Below are 22,118 nucleotides of genomic sequence, written 5' to 3'. Positions count from 1 at the left end.
TCAATCGTGCCCGTTAAGAAGTGTTGCTGGATCTCTTAGTGGCTTATGACATGGTGCGGCAAAAGCAATACTTTCTTTTCAGGTCACATACATTGGCATTGGGGGATGTTGTTCTGAAGCGGTTTAGATCTTTTCTGTTTTGCAGATTCCATGCTATCCCGCTGGGTCATTCTAGGTTCACCCCCTGTGTTGGCATTGCAGTGTGCCTCATTGGTCCATCCTGTCATTCCGGATTTTCACTCTTTACATGGGGCAGCTGTGGGACCTGGTAATGGACTATGGTGTTTCCACCAACCAGTATGCTACATCTGCTCTCCTAGGAGAGGACGTCTACTTATTGGGGCATTGCCTCTCAGTGATTAAGGCATAAGTGGTTCAGTACCTTCCAGGTTACATCCTTTAGCTATTGTTGGTATGGTACCTTCTTGCCGAGTTAGTAAAATGGCTGATTTTTTTAGAACCTCGATTATTCACCCCTTCACATATTGCTAAAAAGACTGCGGGGCTCAATAACAAATGTCCCTGCTTCTCCAGGGGAAACCCATTGTTCATGTGGATTCCTTTCGCTCTGTAGTTTAGACATTGACGCTATCCCTTATCGATGTGGGTGATTTATTACAGGCTGGAGCTTCAAAGGTTGCCCTTAAGAACATTAAGAACTGCTTTTCATTCCAAAGCCAAGAGAGGCGCAAAGAATGTGACCAACCATGAACTCTGTAAAACCAACTGCAAAGAACAGGTTAAATAGTTGCAGATTAGGGTTTTTAAACAGATTACAAATCTTCTTCCCACAAAGAAAAAGCAAGAGTCAAAATCCAAGTTCTATTCTTGTAGAGCAAACAAGCTCTTTCAGGAGTTTCCATTTGATTTGCTTCTTTTATTTTGTCTGCGATTTATATTGTGCGTAATGCTGTATTTCTCTAGCTTCTAAGCACCATTGCTTGAACCTATATTGTACATAATCATCTTGTTTGTAAGGCAAATGCATTTCCCCTAAGCTATCTCCCCGGCCCAAAGCAGAAGAGCTGGAGCAGCCATATTGCAGTGGGGACGCTAAGTGGAGGTAGAGAAAATCTGAGAATTTGCCCTACCACCAGGCACATAAGCTGTCTTGAAGAAATTTCCCGGCATTGAGGTGGTTTGTGTATGCTTCCCAGGCCATGTTCATATGCTGTTGCAACGAGTAGGGAAGTGAGTTCTGCCTCAAAATGTGATGGGGTAGAAAACTTTAGATGCCTTTATTTTGGATGCTGGAAAATCAGTTTCATGGTTTCCTTTATTGGTAAAAGTAAGAACTGACTGATAGGTCCTGACTGTCTTTGAACTGGACCGCTGTGGGAAGATGCACAGAAGAAATCTTGGTGCAAGTATGCACACATCTACCTGTAAATTCATAACCCTGCTGTGATGAGTTGGTGGATTCTCTTGAGGGGGCCAAGTCACAAGGGACTGGGATTGTCTCGCTCCTACCCCATGTGCCTCCCAGAGGGTGGATAGAGAAGGCTCATGCATGCTCACCATCCCTCTAAGACATGGTAACTACCCAACAGGGACATCCCTGTCGCAAACTACAATATAAACTACACCTTCCAAACATCCCCATTTAAAGTTCACAGACCGTAAATGCTGGGTCCCCATTATTTTTCCGCTGAAAGGAGAGAGAAGGCAAAGCAATCACGGCTCACGAGGAAAAGCTGTAGCGCAGAACACAGGGATATGTGGGGGCAGACACGTGAAATCCACGAAGACACGGTTAGCAGCTTTAAATGAACAGGAAGGCCAATTGAAGGATAACACAATCAGAGGACAATACCACACACTTTCTACAATAGCCAACTACAGGTCGTGCAACAGGTACACACCGCCTAAGCGATTAAAAAGGAGCTGGGTGAGACCAGTAAAAGTTGCAGGCTGGGGGAACTTGTTCTTCGCCACTCCCTGTAGGCACAGGGAGGTAGCGCATGGTACAAGGTGACCACTTCGTTGGAAGTCATGCAACAATGATCAACCCAGATACAAGGGTGGAGATGCAATCGGAGATCGTGGGATTTACCTATTTATGAATGCCGAGAAACCAGAGCGCATGGAGAGAACTGTACATGAATGCTGAGACCCAAGAGGTCATGCATAGACCTGTACTAAAATGCTGAGAACCAAGGGGTCGAGGAGAGACCTGTACGTGAATGTTGAGAACTAAGATTGTGGAGTGGCCTGTACCTAAATGTTCAGAAGCATGAGGTTGAGGAGTCAACCAGCTAAGTCAAGAGGTACTGGAGAAGACTTTCCATACGAGTTGAAAGATAAGACACCGCAGAGAGGCTTGGAAGCGAAGCCTGAGACATAGGAGGCTGTGGAATGGCTTGAAGTTGCATCCTGAAGAGTCAGGACTGTGAGAAATCCCTGTATGAACCTTCCTAGAAGAACCTTCTTTGTGTTGCTTTACAGACTAGGGCTGGACATTTGTAGAATAAGGTTTCGTGAGCTCCTTTCTTAGGCAAGATTTGTAACATTTACATTTAAGTATTGGGTTAGACAGGAGGCTAAAGACTTGCTAAGACTAGGTTTGGACTTTTCTGTTGGCCTCTTTGTTGGACAATGCTTTCTAGGATAGGGTGTCCTCAGAGAGATGAGGACTTGTTAAGACTAGGTTTTGAAATGTATGGTTTCCTGGAAACCTCCTTGCAGGTGTTGAAAATATCAGAAACACCACACTTTATGTTGTCCCATCATTGACACTGCTTTCCTGAGCAGTTCTTCATTATTTAAAGATGTTCCTATAGGTCATAACATAATTACTTGTCACCTGTGTCATTGCTCAACTTTTCTGTTACTAGATCCCACTGCCCAATAAAGAACAAAGGAGGAACAGGGGTGCATGGTACTCCGCAAAATAAAGTGGAGGGTTAACTTACCAAAAATCATAAAGTTCCAAATACATCTTGTGATTGCAGCAAGCATGGATCACATTCACATTGGCTTCTCTTAGTTTAAGGGAATAGTTTTAATATACCTTCTTCTTGCTAATGTCAAGAGCTTAACTTTCTTATAAAGGGAGAAAAAGGGGAGCATTTTTGTCCCCTTGCTTAGAGTCGATTCAAAAATAAATGACTGAGCAGGCAGGTGAGAAAAAACCCAGGACATTAGGTACCACACTGGGCATTGTGTTCACCTACCTGCCGACAGGTGTGAGGGAATAAGGCTCTTTACAAAGCTCTTGATCTGGCTCGAGATGGATATACACCTCTCTTCAAGCAATGGAATACCAGCTCCAAGAGCACCATGTGATGTGGATAAGGAGCCCCCCTGATCTCCATCCAGGCCATCATTTCCTGATGGGTGGGATGGAAAAATGTTAGGGAGAATTCTCAGAAATGTGCTAATTCTCTCCACCTTAGAGACCCCCAGCAACTTTGCTGGATTTTGAGGACTTGACCATTTTAACCTGGAGAGAGCGAGACCCTTTTCCCCCACTCTCTCATGTTTTTAATGTGATTTTTTAACTCTGTCAAACTCTATAACCAAAAGAAACGCAAACTCCATAGGCATCATATTTTACATTGGGTCACAAGGCACCTTCAGTGCAGTGACACAGGGAAGTCTTCCAGATTTCCCAAAGGTTTCAATACCTTCTCTGGGATAAACTACTGTTTCCCAGAGCAGTAAAGTGAAATTGACTTTACTTACATTTGTAACTTTCTAGACCCAGCACACAATATCTTAGAATAGGGTGCTGCAGGGGTTACTTAGTATCCCCTGTGTCTAGCTTCTCATGTAACATTTTCATGTTACCCTTTCCTCGATGAATGGCTGGTGGCAGTGGTTAACTTTTAACTACTGTGGTGTGCATTTACCATGGGCTGCGTTCACAGCTGCAGTAAAGCACCCAAGGGTGCCATTTTTGTCAAAATGACCCTGGTCATCTTTTTTTCACTATTTCTTTGTGGAAAGGTGCTTCTTGAGATTTACTCTGCGCGACAAACCAGGTTTGGTCCCTTTTTTCGCTTTGCCTTTGGCGCGATTCACCTCGGCTCCAGGATGTCTGGTGGGGCAGGAAGTTAGGGAGGTGCCCAAAACTACCTGTGCTTACTCTCCTAGGAGACCCAAATGCACTCTGTAGTGATTGGCCGGCTGACTGTCCGGCAAGGACAGCCACCCTGCTGGGTGACTGACAGCTGGGCTAGAATGAATGGGAGAGAACTGAATAAAAAGTAAGGCTTTTGGCTTGGAAGGCAGAGTCGACCACTGGACGAAGGAACCGAAGAAGAACTTGAAGAGGACGCCTGCTGCAACTCCTGGACCGTTGGACCGTTGGGTTGCCCAGGGAAGTCCTGCTGCTGTGCTGAAACTCCAAATTCGTATTGACAGAGAAGCCCCTGCAAGGACGACTTTTCCCTTTGAGTTGGTGGGACCAATCAACTCCAGAGTAAGCCACCTGGACAGTCTCTCGAAGCTAGTTGCATTTCCACAGAGTTGCTGCAGGAAACCGAAAAGCAAGGGAGAGGAAAACCAGATTGTGTGGGTTGCTTTTAAGTTGACCAAGAGCTCCAGGAAGATCCTCCGGACTCCCAGGAAGCAGGAGTGACTGAGCCTGAGCCCCCTCAACAGAGTGCGGGACCCCAGAAGCAGGGAAAGTCCATCTCGACAGCCAGAAACCGCAGTGTTGCTATTTGCGGTAGTCGCAAGGAGCTGAAACACCGAAGTGCTACTTGTTTGGAAATTGCTGGTTGCGAGTGGTGACCCCCGTTGCAGTCCAGGAGTCCCCAGAAGTCCTCCCTCTTGTCCCCAAGACTGAGGGCCCAGGAACATTGAGATCTGCAGAGCTGCACAGGAACAGAAGTCATCTGCTGTACTTGTTCTTCAATACAAAGGTACTGTAAAGTCTGAGAGAACTTACCTCTTATTGTAGAGTTGCTTGCATCTTCTACTACTCAAATGCCTAAACAGCGTGTGGCCCTACATTGATTCTTCTTGTCTTCAAAGACTTCTAAAACATTGTGCAAAGACCTTTCTACTTACATACCAGAAGTGCTTCGGCCCATATACGACTTTTGCCCATTCACTTTGACTTAACCTGTTATACTGAATGACTTGGTTTAGGGGATCCAAAAGTATTTACCTGCTTAAGAATATTTGTGAGCTCTTGTTTGTTGCAATAACCTTTTCCTTTCACCAAGTTCTAAGAGTATTCTAAATGCAAACAATACAATATTAATGTCCTCAGCACCCTAGCTATTTCAGTCACATGAGGTTGTAGGTTGTGACTGTGTGCCATCTCAAAAGGGTCTTTATTCATTTGGAAACTAAGAGTGTGTTGTTTTGGAGTGTATTTGTGTGTTGCTTTTATAATGCTCCCTCTGAAGAAGGCTTATTCTAACTGACTGGTAAATGAATAATTGTTTATTCAAGAAACCTTGTGTGTAAGTGTTTATTTGAATACTTGGCACTGTGAATCTCTGTGCAACTCCCCTGCAGCTCACATATGCCTGGCTGCTCAACATGCTACCAACCTGTATAATACAGACTTATACCAAAGGTTGGGTTCCTATTGCCAGGAGGTCAGAGCTTTTGTAGTGCATCCAAAAGGGTACTGCATACAATCTTGCCTAACAAAAAGCCATGCCTTCATCAATGTATTATCTTCAGGGACCTTCTGATTGGCCTTTCTCTGAAACCCCATCCCTACTAGTGAACGTCCAGGCAGACCCCTAAGTTTGGCATGTCTAGCAGCTTGAGGCAAGCCCCTCAGTGGGACACTTTCAGCCAAGCTGGAATACTGCTAGACTTTAGCTAGCACTATGACTGTCGGAGATAGGAGAATGACACAGGAGTTGTAAAGTGATTGGTATAGACTTTTATTTGATAAAATAAACAGGGATTGGATAAAGACCCTATTTCGCCCTACCTCTAAGAGGGGTTTCCTAGCCTCAACAAAACGAACTAGTGGCTGTGCCAGAATGTGCAAAAAATGGTTTTCCCTCCTGTGTCTAAATCCTAATCTGACCCTCACACTAATCTAAATATAAAGTGAAAAGGGAATTGACTCTTCCAGCTGGTCCCTTGCAGCTCTTTCAATGTCCCAACATAAAGTTCACAATGTAGTGTAGAAAACAAACAAAAGTTCCACAAGTCACGGGGGGACGGGGAGGTGAGGGGCGAGGGGGGACTTCCCTTCCCTGAGTCTCTTCTGGTTTTCACAATTCAAAGTATCGAGGGGTATGTCTCTTCCTTTGACCTTCCTCAGTCCTTTCAACAAATCACAATGCCTGCGGGGTGTTATTGGCGTTGTCCACGTTTTAAGCACTACCCTTTTCCCAATCACTGGGACGAAGAAGAGTGGTGTTTTGACAAATAAATGGCATCTACTTCCTCTTTGTTGCTTCTGGGGCTCTGGGTTCACTCTCCTGCCCAGCGCTACAGTGTTGGTCTGCGATTATTATAAATCTACTTGGGGGGGTGGAGGGGAGGAGCAAAGGGGAAGAGCCTTCAACGTCTATCTTCGTTGCTCATTCCATCATCATTCCATCATCAATCAATCTCTGCTCTTTTAGCTCCCTTCTCCCCGGGTGCATACCTTATTAAAGTTTTCTCCGGTTTACTTGGCTGGTTTCCACTGAGCTTTGTCCTTACTGGAGTTGCAGCAGCAATGGCACCAGTCAGCAAAGCTCACCTTGTGGACACTTTCCGTTCTGTTCCCCCAGCTTCCTGATAACTTTGCTGCGCTGCTTGCTTTGTTGCCGAAGGGTCGCAAATGTCACAGGGTCTGCAAGGCTCTGACACACTGCTGCATGTAGGCATCGTCGCCACATGAACCCGCACTCTCGGGGCACGGTCTCAGTGTCCCCATGCAAGTCTTCTGTTGTCTTCACCTACCACACACAAGTTACAGCATTCAGCGCTTCATTATATTGTCTGCCCTGTTGCTGTGGGAATCCAGGATCGCTGTATCCACGAGGGTTTGGTGTCTTGCCTTAGGTTGGCGGTCCCTCCTCACAAGTGATTTTTCTCTGAGGACCACTTTCTTGTTCCCACTTTGTTTCTCCGCCTCCTTCAATAACCACTGTTCAGTCCAACACTTTTTAGCTAGTTCGCCAATATTCCTTTGGTTTCTCCATCTCCTGCTCATTATTCTACTTGCACAACTTCTCAGTCTCCCACTACTGCTCTCTGGGTCTCATCCTTCCATTTTTCTTCGCTAGCTCTCAGTTATTGGATAGAGACTAGAGTGCTCACCACAATTCTCATATTGACTTCTTGCATCCCCCTGGTGCCTCCTTGTCCCAGTTCGAGTATCATGTGAAACTAGCTCTACCTGACACAGGTATATCGGTTCATGGCTTATTTGAGAGGTTAGAAGAGGAGAGAATTTGTGAGTAGGATATCTATTAACCATATGGTAAGAGGTCCCTCTTTTAAGGGAAGGGACAAACCCTTCAGGTTCGTCACAGCACCTAAGGGCAGCTTTGGAAGACTCCTGTCTAGACCACAGCTGATAGGTTTTACTGGTAGATTTAGGTATTGGTTTCACCTCAGGGGGCTTGCTGGGGTTAGGAGCTGTGCATTTATTTATTGGTCATTTATTTACTGGTCATTTGTAATGCGCCTAAACACAAGAGCCTCTCCTCCCCTGTATGAGGAAAGGATATGTACCAACAGGACCCAGTTTAAATTAATCCTTTTTGGATTGCCGTAACAATTCTTCTGGGGCAAAATAAAATCACTCAGGGTGGGAGCACTGAGGGGAAAAACTGCATTTTTGATGTTTTGCTTTCAGCATCAAAACAAAGCTCCCATAAAGTTGCAAACCTGAATTTGGCAGGCCATCAGATGACCTTTTCATAAGGAAGAAACAGAAAAGCCACAACTCATCCAAGCATACAAATGCTGCTACTGATGCAAACACTGATGGTTGAGACAATCAGACATCACAAACATAAGTTGGGAAGCAGATGGTCTACGATTGCGGTTGGGAGCTGTTCCAAGTAGAAAAGAACATAGGCTAAAATAAAGAACCACATTTTCCAGGATGTGAGTAATGGAATAAAATATCTTAACTGCATGGAGCTGGCTGCTGAGCAGGGATGGAGAGAGGCTTTGGCCTCGAATGCATGTCCAGCCCTTTTTGATTTTTTACTTGCCCTGTGCATATAATATTCTGGTATGTTCCAGTATCTCCTGTGCCAGAGCATTTCAGGAAAATAGAGGAAGGGGGTGGGGAGGGGAGATTGCAAAATAGCGAGTATGGTGCCTACTTTCAATAGAAAATATAAGCAGGTATGGCATCGGGGTGGTTGGAAGGGGACTGGCAACATCATTTTTACTCCCAAGGGGGGCTCGACAATAATATATTTACTTAAGGGGGTGTTAAGATTCAAAAAAGTTTGAATACCACTGTTTTATTGTGACAGTTCAGAAACGCTTCATTCAGCAGAGCTTTTGCCAGATCTCTAAGAATTTGGGATCATTTCATGTTTTCGTAAGTATGAACCAAAATGTTGCCCAGTAACCTTACCTGTGTCGATAGGACTACTTTCCTTCATGTATTTCCTCAAGAGGGATTTAATTTGACTTTGATGGGCGTGATGACGTTACACTTTTCATATGTGTTCAAAACCCAGCTATTAAGCTGAATTTCTACCACTGTTTTTTCACATCAAGACAAGGATGTAAGCTAAAATCCACACAATGCTCAATTATAAACTATTAACTGATAGCTTATAGATGCCCGACTTTGTAATTTGTGGCAGACCAAAGGCCTGTTTAAGTGCCCTTAATTGATTTAACTTTCCCCTGATGATGCAAATACAGACTGTTGCCTAAGAGACCCTAAAACCCTCAGGGTCAAGGTACATCAGGCACTCCGCTTCCCCATGCAAGTCACCTTGTATCATTGCCTTTGCAGGCTACACTACTGAGGTGCAGTCTTTGAAGTCCAGACAATGGATATAGATCTGAAAATATGAGAAGGAGGAGGATGATGAGGATTATGGCTGCCCACCCGAAAAAAGTGAGGGTTACAGTTGTCAGAACCAGTTATGACCAACTGAGTGAATGGTAACTGGGATTAAGACCTAGAGACACTCCTGTGGAAAAATGCTCAGAAAGAAGCCAATGCATGTTAAATGCAGTAATTCCTGCCGGTTGGGCAGCAGTGACAACGTTTGAAAGACTGCAACCCTGGACTCTGGCATGAATCCACAGCCTAATGCCAATAACCTCCACAGCATGAAGAAAACACCAAACTCTGGGAAGGTTGGCAAGGAGCCTTCCTAATGAATAAGCTCTGCCCTTGTAATTTCTGAACCGAAAGTTGCATTACCAGAGAGATCAATAAAGGGTGTTGCCATCCCTTAAACCAGAGGAATCCGCTTAGTTGCAAACACCCTAGCTCAGCCATCGATGTGCGGTCCCAATGCCAAGAGGTGAAAGCATCAGACACAGAGCACTAGGAAATGAGAGAGACCACGGCCAGAGACTACTAAAGAACTAAAACTCAGTTACAACTCAGGAAACTGAAAAGTAATGTCGGTAGTCAGTCAAGTTCAATCTCAGCTGCCTCCTGCCTCTGCTGCACTGTGTCCGCATCTTCCGAAGTTGAAGTTGCTCCTTTTGCAAACCAGGCAGCTGCTTTAAACCTCTATCCGGCAGCTGCATATCTTCAGCATACCAGCATCTTCAGCATACCAGAAACCACATTGACTCTACAGATTTTGTCCTTGCTTGAACATTTTCAGCAGCACCCTAACAATGCCCTTATGTTCCAGTGGTTCAGCAGAATTACAGCAATATTTCCCCTTTTGAATCAGAGTGGCAGTCCCCTGAAAATTGCTGAATGTACCCAACTGGGAATATTTCACCACTCTGTTGACCACCAGAAAGGCACCAGAGTGGTCACAAATCATAGTAATGCTCCTAACATGGACTATCGTTACCACTGGGTCCTATACTCGCCACTGGGGACTGTGAAGGATCAGCATTCCTCTCAGCTGATCAAAATCCTATCAATCTCTCCTACTAGCGCTTATGAGAGACTTACCTCCTATTGACGCATTACAAGTCCTTCAGTATACCACAGAACACCTTGCAGTAAAGGCCTCGGTTGACCTTGGATCTTGAAGTTGACCATTACTGGAAGAGTGAAAAACTACGAATGCTCCTCTAAATATAAAACACACTTTATACACCCTACACCCAAATGATTTGCCTGTGACTTGCAACAACACCTTACGTAAACAAGATATAAAGTATATTTTCTTATACCTCTATGTGGAAAACCCTTTTCGCAAAGTAATACTGTGTTAGGCTGTATTCTGATCTACCCCACTCCAATCCTAAAATGTAACATATTGTTCAAACACAGCTTCCCCTTGATAAGGCACGAAAAGTTTAAGGACTGCCTGTATGCTAGGTTCAGAAAGGTGATCCAAGATCCTCAGGATAGGCATGGTAGATTCCTTTTATCACATGGACAGTCCATGCCAATTGCGCAGCACATCACAAGCTGCAAACCCATCAGACAGGTCAGAGAGAGTACTGTAGTACTAATTCCACAAATTCATACCTACTTTCTAACAATGCCTTTTTACACTATGGTGAACAAGATCTATGCTCCTTTGCTTGATTCCAAGACGCTTACACACAACCTTTTCAATTCTCAATATTAGAAGATACATTGTAAATTGTTGAAAGGGCTTCATTTTCTCTCAGGGTATGCCATACAGTTTGGGATAGACATGCATGTACTAAATATCTCGAATTCCAAAATACTCACTCAATATCTAACACCATGTACGGGTTGGACTGCTCTTTATCTTGCTCGCTGTCATAGAACAGGATCTTCTTGCTGCTGACGACAACATACTGTAGAAAAACAAAAAAAGTGGAGAATTTACATAAGTATAACTATTGTTATGAGCAGTGGTCTCCTCCCACACCCTGCGGAGCACATCTGTGAAATGTAAAACATTGGCCAATTGTGGTATTTTGATAGCAGTTAATGCCTTTTCCCTGTACAGTCCCAATAGACTTTTACATATGTTGCAATAAACATGGAATATTACAAATATCACATTTTAGCAGGTTAGTGTGACACTGTTGATCATAAAGTAAAAAAAACTGTGTGCAGTGACTTATGAAAACAATGATTTACTCCAGTACAGAAAAGCTCCCCAGTGAGAGACAGAAGTGGCTACAGACCATAAAAAGGAATGAATCCGAAGGGAATACAGTAGCTTACTGGACACAGTTCAAACAAAACTGACAGATTCTCAAAAGATATGGACAAGATCTAGAGGGTTTAAAAACAAATGTTGGAAACTTAAGTGCATATTAAATCTAGAGAATAAAAGTTCAACAGCTCTATATGGCAGACGTTAATTACCCAGCTTCGATCTGTTTAGGGTTACATGCTTTACATAGGCTGCCATCTAGTAAAAGTATTACAAATGGTGTACTTCCAAAGTAAAAGGGTGTCAACACTATTCCTTATCCTCTGTGTGTACCCATAAGGCGCTGCACGTCGGCATACTCAGATTGTTTATTTTCTGGTTCCCTCGTGTTGGGGCAGAATTCTATTTTTGCGGTTCTGCAGTCTCATTTTATGGGGCCCCTATTCTTTATACTCCCAACCCCTTATTTTTTTTGCTGTTTCTAATTTAGTTTGGTGGACAGAGGGACTTCTGCTGAAGTTCCCCTGCCACTGCATCCATTTTTCACACCTTAAGAGTAAAGGATGCTTTTAAAGCACATCCTTTGTGCCCTAGCATGATTATTTCACTGTTCCTTGGTTTGTGGGTTAGGCTGGTAGCAGTTAATATGTTGGATTTACCTGGGGTACAAGCGATTTATCACATTAATAGCCGATATACACTCTATGCTAGTCATTGGGGGGACAGAAGGGTATTTTGTTTTTAAAGTCCTACTCCCCGCCATTTTGTTTTAGAGGCTTTCTTTGTTCAGGGAAACCACGAGGCAGGTCTAAACTTGATGTTGTGAGCACACAAGGGATCTGATGGAGGATTTTGGCACCGAAAACCGTTGTAGCCACGTTTGACCTAGTCTACCATACTGGTGGGACTGGTGTCTCTTGCCTATGCTCCGGTTTGAAGTTTCAAGTACTCATCGTCTTGCTCCTGGTCCTCACCTGTTTGGGCCAGGCCTTCCATCCTGTAACCTTTTCTCAGGCTCTTTTACTGCAGTTTACTGCTAAAGTCTCTCTTTTTGGCTTAGGAAGCTGCTGCCACCTGAAAGGGGGATGAGATGCAAATATCCCACCAGAAATGCTTCTGAGCCATTGTGGGTCACCACCACCATTGGCATGCTGCAGGGTCAGTTCATGCCAGTGTGCTAGCCACTTCTGCCTGCTGAGCCGCCAGGGTATGCTGGGTCTCGAACCCTCCACTACAACCCTCCACTGGTGTCCGCAGGGGTTGATGGTTTTCTTCTCTGTATCTGTGAGAAGGAACTGGGATCTATCTGGCTTTTCAGCTTTACCGCAGGCCAGCTTACAGACCATGTCCTGCTGTTTCCCTCCTGGCTGTGCAGGAGACAGTGTTCCCCTGTGGTTTACCCCTGCTTTTATTTGGTGTGTTCCAGGAAACTTGTAGCTACGGTTTGTGTGGTACCCATGGATCCAGAACATGATGCAATTACTGTGTGTTGTATTGTGTAGGGGTGTACTCTTCCACTTACATCTATATGTAAAATGGAAATTATATTTATTGTGTCTGCCACCAGGTATGGCTCTTATATTTTGGGGTAAAGAGAGAGCTAAGCCTTAACTGGCAATTTACTGTTTTTTTTTCTCCAAATTATGCTATGTGTTATATTAAACCTGGGTACTTCCATTATTTCTTTCATTTTTTTTTTACTAACATGTTTTTTTATGTGTGGTCTTAAAGTAAAGTGTATATTTTTCAGTATACCCGTGTGGTGCATTTGTTTGCGGTGACTACTGGCAATAATTGTACCTCTGTGCTAACCTTCGCCCCTACAGATGTTAACTCTCCCTCCTCCCCACCCTTCTTCCCTCCTTTTCCCCCTACTCACCTCCCCATCTCTGCATCTGCCTGCAATCTCGGCCTGCACTTTGATTCTAACCTCTCGTTTACTCACCATATCTCGCTTACTTCCCACGCCCTTCGTTACCATCTTTATAATGTTCGTAAAATCTGTTCCTCCCTCTCCTTCCATGTCACCAAACTCTTAATTTTCTACCTCATCTTCTCCCGTCTCTTCTACTGCTCGGCTCTCCTCTTTGGCCTCCCGGCCGCTCATCTTGCCCCCCTCAAATCCCTCTATCACTTGCTATCCGCACTCTCTGCTCCCTCTCTCCTTATGATTCCATCTCCTCCTCGCTCTCCCCACTTGGCTGACTTACCTTTCACTCTCAACTTAAATTCAACTTCCTCTGTCTTGTCTATAAATCTCTTCACGATCTTGCCCCTCCTTACCTTTCCTCACTCCTCTCCTACTCTCCCCCTCGCCCCACCGTTCTGCTGACCTCTGCCTTCTCTCTGTCCCACCCCCTCCTTGCACTTCCTCTCGCTTCCGATCCTTTCAGCTCCTTGCCCCTCTCCACTGGAACTCCTAACCTCTCCCCATCCGCTCCATTTGCTCATACTCTTTGTTCCGTTCCTCCCTAAAATCCCACCTTCTTCAATCCCCCTCTGACAGCCCTTCTCTACTTTTTCCCTTCCTTCTCCCCTTCCCTGGTTTGTACATTATGAACTTGGCAAATTGTTCTGCACACTGTTCTTGTTTATTTGACTCATGAATTGTATTCTATTGCTTCTAATGTATTGTTATTGTTGTTGAATGTAAAGTGCTTTGGCGTAAAGCGCTATATAAAAGTTTATAAGTAGAAATACAAATACAAAACCTGGACTGCTCTGTTACAGCTACCGCTGGAGAATCTGGTCTTTGCTTTTGGGTGACCCACTGTTCTACCATTAGGTTAGTATGTTACACAGCTCACCAGAAGGCTGTACAAAAATCTCCCTAACACCTGATCTTGTGGCAAAGTAATGGTGAGTAGGCAATGTTCTGCAGTTGCCATGTGGGGAGGTGGGGTGGACGCATATGAATCTAGGGATAGTGTCTTATATAGAGATGGCCGAAACATGTCGACACATGACAATAGACTAACCCAAATAGATAATCTAATATCTGCCAAACCACTCCAATTAACAGAGTGGTCACGACTAATTTGTTGAACCCCACATGAAATGGACCGTGTTTGTTCTTGTCTGTTTTTTATATAAGTGTTACGACTGTGTAACAGAGATTGGAAACTGTGCATTTTTCCACCTGTTTTAACTACTGGTGATTTTTTGCGATTTTGAATAAATTAATTTAAATGACATTTTGCAAATGTATTGTAATTGTGATATAAGATGGTTCCTTGTTTCTCTATAACTCTGTTCTCTTGGGTTTTGTGCAATAATTGCATTGAGAAGTGATATATTGTGCTCAATAATATACTGTAGTTGACCAGGCGTTAGGTGACAATACTGAGAGAGGGGTAGCCAGTTCTCACTCCCTTATAGTTTGCATATGAATCTTGACTGACACAAACCACAAAAAAGCCTAGTACTTGTTAAGTAACTTCTGATGCTTGTGAATTTGTGCAGAGTTTCATCCTTTGCATAGACTAGCCATCAACTGAAGGTGGTGGTGGGTGAACTGACGGGACAGCTGTAAATATATATTTTGAAACAGTTTGACTCACCTGTGAAGTTGCCCTTGCATTGTCCTACACAAAAGTGTTTTGTGAATATATGTACTGAACTCTATGTTGCTGTTCGGCAAATGACAGAAGAACGTCATCAACGAATGCCAACGCTGCTCCTGTACCTCTTGTGCAGTGATCTTTAGGAGTGAAAGTTAAAAGTGTGTGCACCAGTTCACAACATTCTTTTAGGCAACAAACAATCCAGTGTGCAAAGGTAGACTTGGTAACTGGATTGCCCTCCTGGCCTGCAGTGAAAGAAACATAACTCTTATGCAGTGATTTTGTCCTGTCCACATAGAACATGCCAGCTCTGTGCACATCAAGGGTATGTGATGCCTCAGCCCTTGTGTGTGGGCTTGGGAAAAAAGTTGGAAATTTGATGGATTAGTTGACTTGGGACTTTTAGAAATAAACTTAGCGAAAAATATGGATGTGTTCTGGACACCACCTTGTTTTTGTGACTAGCCATAAACGGCTCATCTGCAGAAAGAGTCTGCTTTAAAGTCATATCCGACTGGTGTAAGGGCTACCAGAAAACCAACCTTGTATGTGAGCAGCTTAAAAGACTATTTGTGGATGGGTTTAAATGAAAGGTCTACTGAGATCCAACACTGGTGCTGGGCTTGTTTCTGGTAGATACGTGTTTAACCCCTTCCATAAAAGCTCGACAACAAACTGTGCACCACAGCACTTCATGTTGAGATGTGGGGCGTGCTGCAAGGTGATGCTTGAAGTTACATATGAACCCGGAGTACAGCAAGTTTAGGCAATCGGTATCAATGTCTGCTGGCAAACAATCGATGGGATTAATTCACTGAATCTTTCACCATATAACAAATCTCTGCCACTTGTTAAAGTATAATGCTCTGGGTGTGTGTCTAAACAACGTTGAGGAAATTATAAGTTACTCACTGTAGTGACTAACGTACTCTTAGTCCGCTTTCCTCCATACTGCATGGGCGTCCCTTCCAAGGGACTGGAGACGGAACCTTTTTCACCAGAAAAAACCTTCTTCCCGTGCGGCGCAGGGAGCATGCGCTGCCCCGACGCCGCCCTCCGGCGCCACACCTCAGTCCCCATTGATGCGTCGATAATAGATTTAACATTGCCTAATGACACCAGTATTATTAGGGTGGGGAGCATGGTGGGACATATGGAGGAAAGGGGAATAAGGACTAAGTACGTTAGTCGCTACAGTGAGTAACTTATAATTACTCTTACGTCCCGTCCCCTTTCCTCTATACTGCATGGGCTATTACAACTGAATGTTGCCCCAAGGTGGAGGGGAGACCCTCCTCAAGCAAACAGGTTTCTAAGAACCGCCTGTCCGAAAGCCGCAACAGACCTAGAGCCGGCATCCAAACAGTAATGCTTGCAGAAAGCTGAGGGAGTGGCGCAAGTGGCTGCACTGCTTATGACTTGCCAAGGGACGTGGCGCTGTAATGCAATGGCCGTTACCTTGGTCCTGACTGGGTGGGCGTGCATGTTAGCCGGATGCGGCTTGTGTTGGCCCTCGTACGCTTCCTTGATGGCCGAGACCATCCAGTGGGATATGGAGGCCTTTGAGGCCTGATAGCCTGGTCTTGCGCCTCCGAAAGTACCAAACAGGGCGTCCGATTTGCAGAAGCCCTTGGTCCTGTCCAAGTAGAATTTCAGGACACACCTGACATCCAGGCAGTGCAGCACGCTCTCTGCTTCGTCCTTAGGATCGGCAAAGAACATAGGAAGGACTATTTCCTCGTTCAAGTGGAAAGCAGACGGCACCTTGGGCAGAAACGCTGGGTGTGTCCGCAGCACTACTTTGTCCCTGTGAAAAGTAGTATATGGTTCCGAGGCGACCAGCGCCTTGACTTCGCCGACTCTACGAGCTGAGGTGAGGCCGACTAGCAAGGCCGTCTTGATGGTGACCAGCCTGATGTCCGCGGACGCCAATGGCTCGATCGATTTGTGCGCCAGGGCGCCCAAGACAATATTTGAGGTCCCACACAGAGTGCGGCCTCTTGACTGGCGGGTAGAGCCTTGCAAGCACCGTCAAATGCTTCTTGTCGATAGGATTGGAGAAGAAGGTGGTCCCCTCCTCCGAGTTCCTGTAAGCCCCGATGGCTGCGAGGTATGTACGGCAGGTGTCCACGTGCACGCCAGTGGGTCGATTTCCTTGCCCAGTGGCAGAATCTGGTCCATTTACTTTTATACTGGGCCCTGGTAGCCTTGCTCCTTGCGCCCTGTATGATTTCCAGATTAGCCTGGGAGAGGCTGAGGTGCCGCAGCGTTACCTGCTCAGGTACCATGCTGTGAGGGCTAGTTTATGGGGTGGATGACCCTGCCCCCCCTGCTGTGCCAGACGATGTGCTGGGCCCGCCAGGAGGTGAATCAGGCGCCTCTCCGAGAGGCTGAGCAACTTCGAAAACCATGGCCTGGCCGGCCACCATGGAGCTATTAGAATGATGTTGAGTTGGCGAGACTCCTTGATCTCGCAAATGACTCTGTGAATTAACGGAGTGGGCGGAAAAGCGTAAGCCCTCATGTCGTTTCACTGAACGGCATGAGGGCTTATGAAAACGCATGAAATGCGTTTCTCAGGGAGCCGGGGCCCTGTCCCTGCCAGGAGGCGAACTGAGGGCACTTCTTGTTGTGCCAGGTGGCAAATAGATCCACCTGGGGATGACCCCACCTGTTGAAGATCTGAATGACGAGGTTGTTTAGCTGCCACTCGTAATTGTCTGGTCCCAACCTGCTGAGCCTGTCCGCATCCAGGTTGGATTCCCCCGGGAGGTGGACTGCCGTGAGGTAGCTGTCGTTTTCTAGAGCCCACTCCCACATGTTGACTGCCAGTCTTCACATAGGGGGGGGGGGGATCTGGTGCCTCCCTGCTGGTTGACATAGTACATGCTGGTAGAGTTGTCTTTCTGGATGAGGACAACCTTGCCCCTGGGAAGTGGTAGGAGTGCTAGCCAGATGACGTTAAGCTCTAACCAATTGATGTGGCATACCTGCTCCTGTCGAGTCCAGGTGCCGTGGACAGAGATAGTCGAGGATGGCTCTGCAGCCCTTGATCGAGGAGTCTGGTGAATTTGTCCGGCGGGGTGGGCGGCCGAAAGGACTTGCCCATCCGTAAGTTGCAATCCCTGGACCACCATGTTAGGTCCTGGTGAGAGATGGAGGAACGTTGATCATTGGTTCCCGCTCCTGGTTCCATGATGCTGCGAAGTGCATCTGAATCCTCCTCATCCTCAGTCTCGTGTGTGGGACGGCTAATAGGACCACCATCAAGTGGGCGGCGGCCCTCTTGATGGCCGAGATCTTGTCCTCCGGCGGAAATACCTTGTCAGAGCACATGTCCCAGATGAGGCCCAAGAATGTCCGAGTCTGCGTGGGCTGCAGCTGCGACTTCTTGAGATTGAGCGAGAAGCCCAGATTGTGCAGTGTGTTCATAAGGGCATGGGAAGAGTGGCAAACCGTTTCTGGAGATGTAGCCTGACGAGCCAGTCATCGAGGTATGGGTAGATGTGGAGGGCAGCCACCGTATTCATGAGCCTGGTAAAAACCCTGGATGCCGAGTTTGAGGCCAAAGGGGAGGACCTTGTATTGGAAATGGTAGCCCATGATCCTGAACCGTAGGAAAGAACGATGGGGCTGCCAAATAGGGAAGTGTAGGTACGCGTCCTTCAGATCCAGGGAGCACATCCAGTCTCCCTTGCAAAATGTCTCCGCTATAAAAGCTGGCGTAACCATCTTGAATTTTTGTACGGGTAAGGGGAGGTTGAGGGTCAAAAGGTCCAGCACAACTCTCAGGCCCGCCTGGTTCTTCTTCCGAACAGCGAAAATCCTGGAGTAAAAGCTCAAGCCTCCACTGCATGGCTCTCTACGAACGACCGGATCTCCGCCAAAAGAGTTGCTGTCCCAACCTGTTGGAGTGGAGGGGAGGAGAGAGGAGAGGCTGGGATAGGGAGGCGGTACCCCATGGATATTACGGGGAGGATCCAGGGGTCCGTGAAATTCTGGCGCCAGAAATGTGCATGAGAGCAAGCCTGCCCCCCACTGGAGACACGTGGCCCCGAAGGGGCGTGTCATGCCTTCTTTCCGTCAGAGGCTGTCGAGGAAGAGGGGGACTGGAAAAAGCCCTTCTTCCACCCTTTTTGTTGCTTGCGCCGGTTCTGAGATGGTGAGCGGTCCGGCTGCCTGGATCTCCGTTCCTGTTAGCCGCGGAACCCTCCATATGTACGCCCCCTGTCGGAGCGCTGCTGTGACTGGGTGTACGCCTTGGGCGTGGTCTTTTTCAAGATGGATAAAGACTTGGCCGCTTGTGAGCGGTTTTTCTTCTCGTACAGCTCTTTGTCCCTGGTGGAGTGGAAGAGGCCCCACCTCCCTCGAACGGTAGATCTAATATGTGTTCCTGGATGTCCGGGTTGAATTTCATGGCCCGGAGCCAGGCTGTTCTCATGTCCGTGGCGATACAGATGGCACGGCCAGAGGTGTCGATATGGGCCATGGTGAATTCCAGGAGGTCATGCGCCACCATCTTGGCCTCAGCCAGCCCCGCCTTAAAACGTGATAGGCTCTGCGTGAGGAGTTCCAGGAGGAAGTTCTGCAATTTCCCGCCATAACCTTTGGTTAGCGGCAGCCAGCATGGCATCAGCGTTGGCTAACGAAGATGCAGGGACGCGTTGGAATAGAGTTTCTTGCCATACGCCTCCAAGATCTTCTCATCCTTTCCTAGTAGAACCGCAGAGGAGACGGCTGAGGACGACTGAGGCTTGGAGTATAGTGATGCTGCAGCAATCACTGAGGAGTGTGGTTGAGGATGGGCCGAGAGCAAGAGTGTATCCCCCTCCATCTGCCTGTACTTGGCATCCAGGCGTCGATTGACCGGCTGGGCCGAGTGGGGCTTAGGCCAACCTTTCTTGGCCAGGGAGACTACATTGGTCTGCAGAGGAATCCCGGTCTTGGCAGAGGGGCATCGCGTGAGGACTTCAGCCAGAAACCCCTCTGCTGGCTGCTCAACCTCGGGCTGGGGGAGGACCAGGTATTCCGCCTGCCCAGCAAGACGTTCGTGGAAGGCCCTGGCTGAGGATGGCGTTTCCGGATCCTCCTCCTCCTCCTCATCATCATCATCCATGTCCTGTGGATCAGGGGGATCCTGCACAGGTGGAGGAGTAGCTGGAGCCAGAGGCTGGGGCATAGGGACCGCAGCCGGGGAATGAGGAGGTGGAGGAGCCTGGTATGGAAACGCCTGAGGAGTCGGCTGGGGAGCCGGGACCAGTGGCTGCACCAGGGCCGGGGGCGCCGGCGCTTGTGGTGCCGCTAGCATAGTCGGGAGGACTTCCCTGATGGAGTCCTTGAGGATAACCCTCATCCGAGGTGACTTCATGAGCCCGAAGAACCTCTCGAAGAACCCCTCTTCACTGGTCTGAGGGGGATTAGGGGGTACTGATGGGGTAGCTGGAGGCTGTTGGAGCCGCTGCATACCCTGCCCATACGGATGCAGTGGGAAGCTGCCCTGCGCATTAGGATAGGCTGTAGGCCACGTACCTGGTTGAGGCCAGTCCCACCTGAACAATCTGTCTGGCGCGGCGGCCATCTTGTCGAGCTGCCTGCCACGTGCCTGCCACGTGTTGCTCGGCTCACTGGGCCCAGCCTTGTCCAGGACTCTTGTGTGTGGATCACAAGGCCTAACCTGTTCCTCGAGCCTAGGCCCGGTAGGTGTGACACCCTCGACTCGGGGGTCGGTAGAGCTGTGTTTAGGCACCCCCTCTGACATATTGCCGGTACTAGGGTGTAGCCCCTCGGCCATATTGCCGGTACAAGGGCAGAGCCCCTCGGATGACGATCCGGTACAAGAACCTTACGGTCCCTCAAAACGGTCAACGGGAGTTTCCAAGGATCAATCGTCCTACGGGCCGGTAGCTGAAGCAGCCTCGTTGCACATGCTGGTTCAAGGACTTGAGCAGTCCCTCCCACGCGGGTGAATCCTTGAGACGGAGTCTCCTTTGCGGGATGCGATGGAAAATAGCAGCCCTACCTTGGGCTTGGCTCAGTGTTTCACGAAGTTCTTGAGGTCCTCTGGAGGCGACTTCTGGAACACCTGGCTAGTCTGTTCTTCAGCACTTTCGATGACAGAGAGCCACACGCTGAACAAGCTTGCTAACCGTGGTCTGGGCCAAGGCAACGTAGGCAGTGTGTGTGTGCGGGGGTCTGAAGTTGGGAAGAGCCTGTTGCAGGATGGACACCTGCTGAACCCTGTGGAAGTCGACATGCGCCGGGGAGGAGGGTGGCGCCTGAGGACCGAGTACCTGAATGATAAAAAGACAAAGAGAAGAAGTATCCACGCGTGGAATGATATGGCTGAAGCCAAACCCAGGAGTGCTGGTGAATTCGGCCCGTTCCCCTCGGCGCAGAAAAGGGGACTGAGGTGGTGCGCCAGAGGGCGGAGTCAGGGCAGCGCATGCTCCCTGGGCCGCACCCATGCGCACCTCTAAATTTAAAGTGGAAGAAGGTTTTTTCTGGTGAAAAAGGTTCCGTCTCCCCGCGTCTCTTGGAAGGGACGCACATGCAGAATGGAGGAAAGGGGACGGGATACAAGAGTAGGTTTATAATACGAAATTCTATGACTTCAGGAGTCAGGCAGCCAAGCTCATAGTCTGTGGATTTGGATGTGTAATCTGTTAATGCAAATATTCCGGACTAGTTCTTTCATAGAGCATTGCCTAGGGATCCTGGTTGTAGGTACCAGGGCATGAAAGCTGGGCACTTTGCATTTGTTGCAAAAAAGTATGTTGGGAACTCGCCACTTGCTGGAAAAGAAGGGGTCTAATTTAATTCCCACTTGTGTTTCTTCACAACTCCTGTTCAGTGGTCCAAGTAGGTGGGAGGGGTGGGAGGCTACTTTTTAAAAATTAAGTTTTACTGTTTCTATACTTTTATTTTAAAATGAAAGGTTCCGGAGTGGTTTAATGTTAAAATAAAAGTTTAAGAAGCTGAAACTTACACTTTCAGTGCACTGCACATTCCCTTAAACAGCAGAGGCATGCGTTTGGGAGTTGGTGTTGTGCATGAGAGGAGACGTGTTGATGGAGTTTCTGGGTAACTGGGGCAGGCCAGTAGGGAGCATAATTCCACCTTTTCTTTTCGTGCACTTAGACCACTGACCCTGCTTAAGCTGCTATGTAGTCCTTAAGCTCTGGCACATGCTGTGCTTCAATAAACACGCATTGCAAGATACACCAGTGCTGGATTGGCCGAGCAATCTTTAGGTTTAAGAGTGAAGTATGTTCCACCCAGTTTGTTGATGCAAAACATGGATGCATCGTTTGTCTAGAGAAACTCACTCTTGTGTTGTATTAGGGCTTCGAACGGATAAAGCGCTTCCTTTACTGGCATGAAGGTTTGTTTT

The 22,118-nt window shown here is 47.2% G+C and overlaps 1 protein-coding gene across 3 annotated transcripts in view; it reads right to left on the bottom strand.

Annotated features, from left to right (window-relative positions):
• ROCK2 (Rho associated coiled-coil containing protein kinase 2) overlaps nucleotides 1-22,118 on the bottom strand; it is a 1,440,935-nt gene that overhangs the window by 53,005 nt on the left and 1,365,812 nt on the right. For all 3 annotated transcript variants that reach the window (XM_069605961.1, XM_069605962.1, XM_069605963.1), the window contains one exon: nucleotides 10,769-10,857. In XM_069605961.1, coding sequence (XP_069462062.1) covers nucleotides 10,769-10,857 — 89 coding nt within the window. The remainder of the gene's footprint in view (nucleotides 1-10,768; nucleotides 10,858-22,118) is intronic.

This window comes from Ambystoma mexicanum, chromosome 4p (assembly GCF_040938575.1).
Source record: "Ambystoma mexicanum isolate Mex_15411 chromosome 4p, UKY_AmexF1_1, whole genome shotgun sequence".
Taxonomy (NCBI): domain Eukaryota; kingdom Metazoa; phylum Chordata; class Amphibia; order Caudata; family Ambystomatidae; genus Ambystoma; species Ambystoma mexicanum.
The sequence above is the reverse complement of the archived record's forward strand: the minus strand, read 5'-3'. Positions and strand labels throughout refer to the sequence as shown.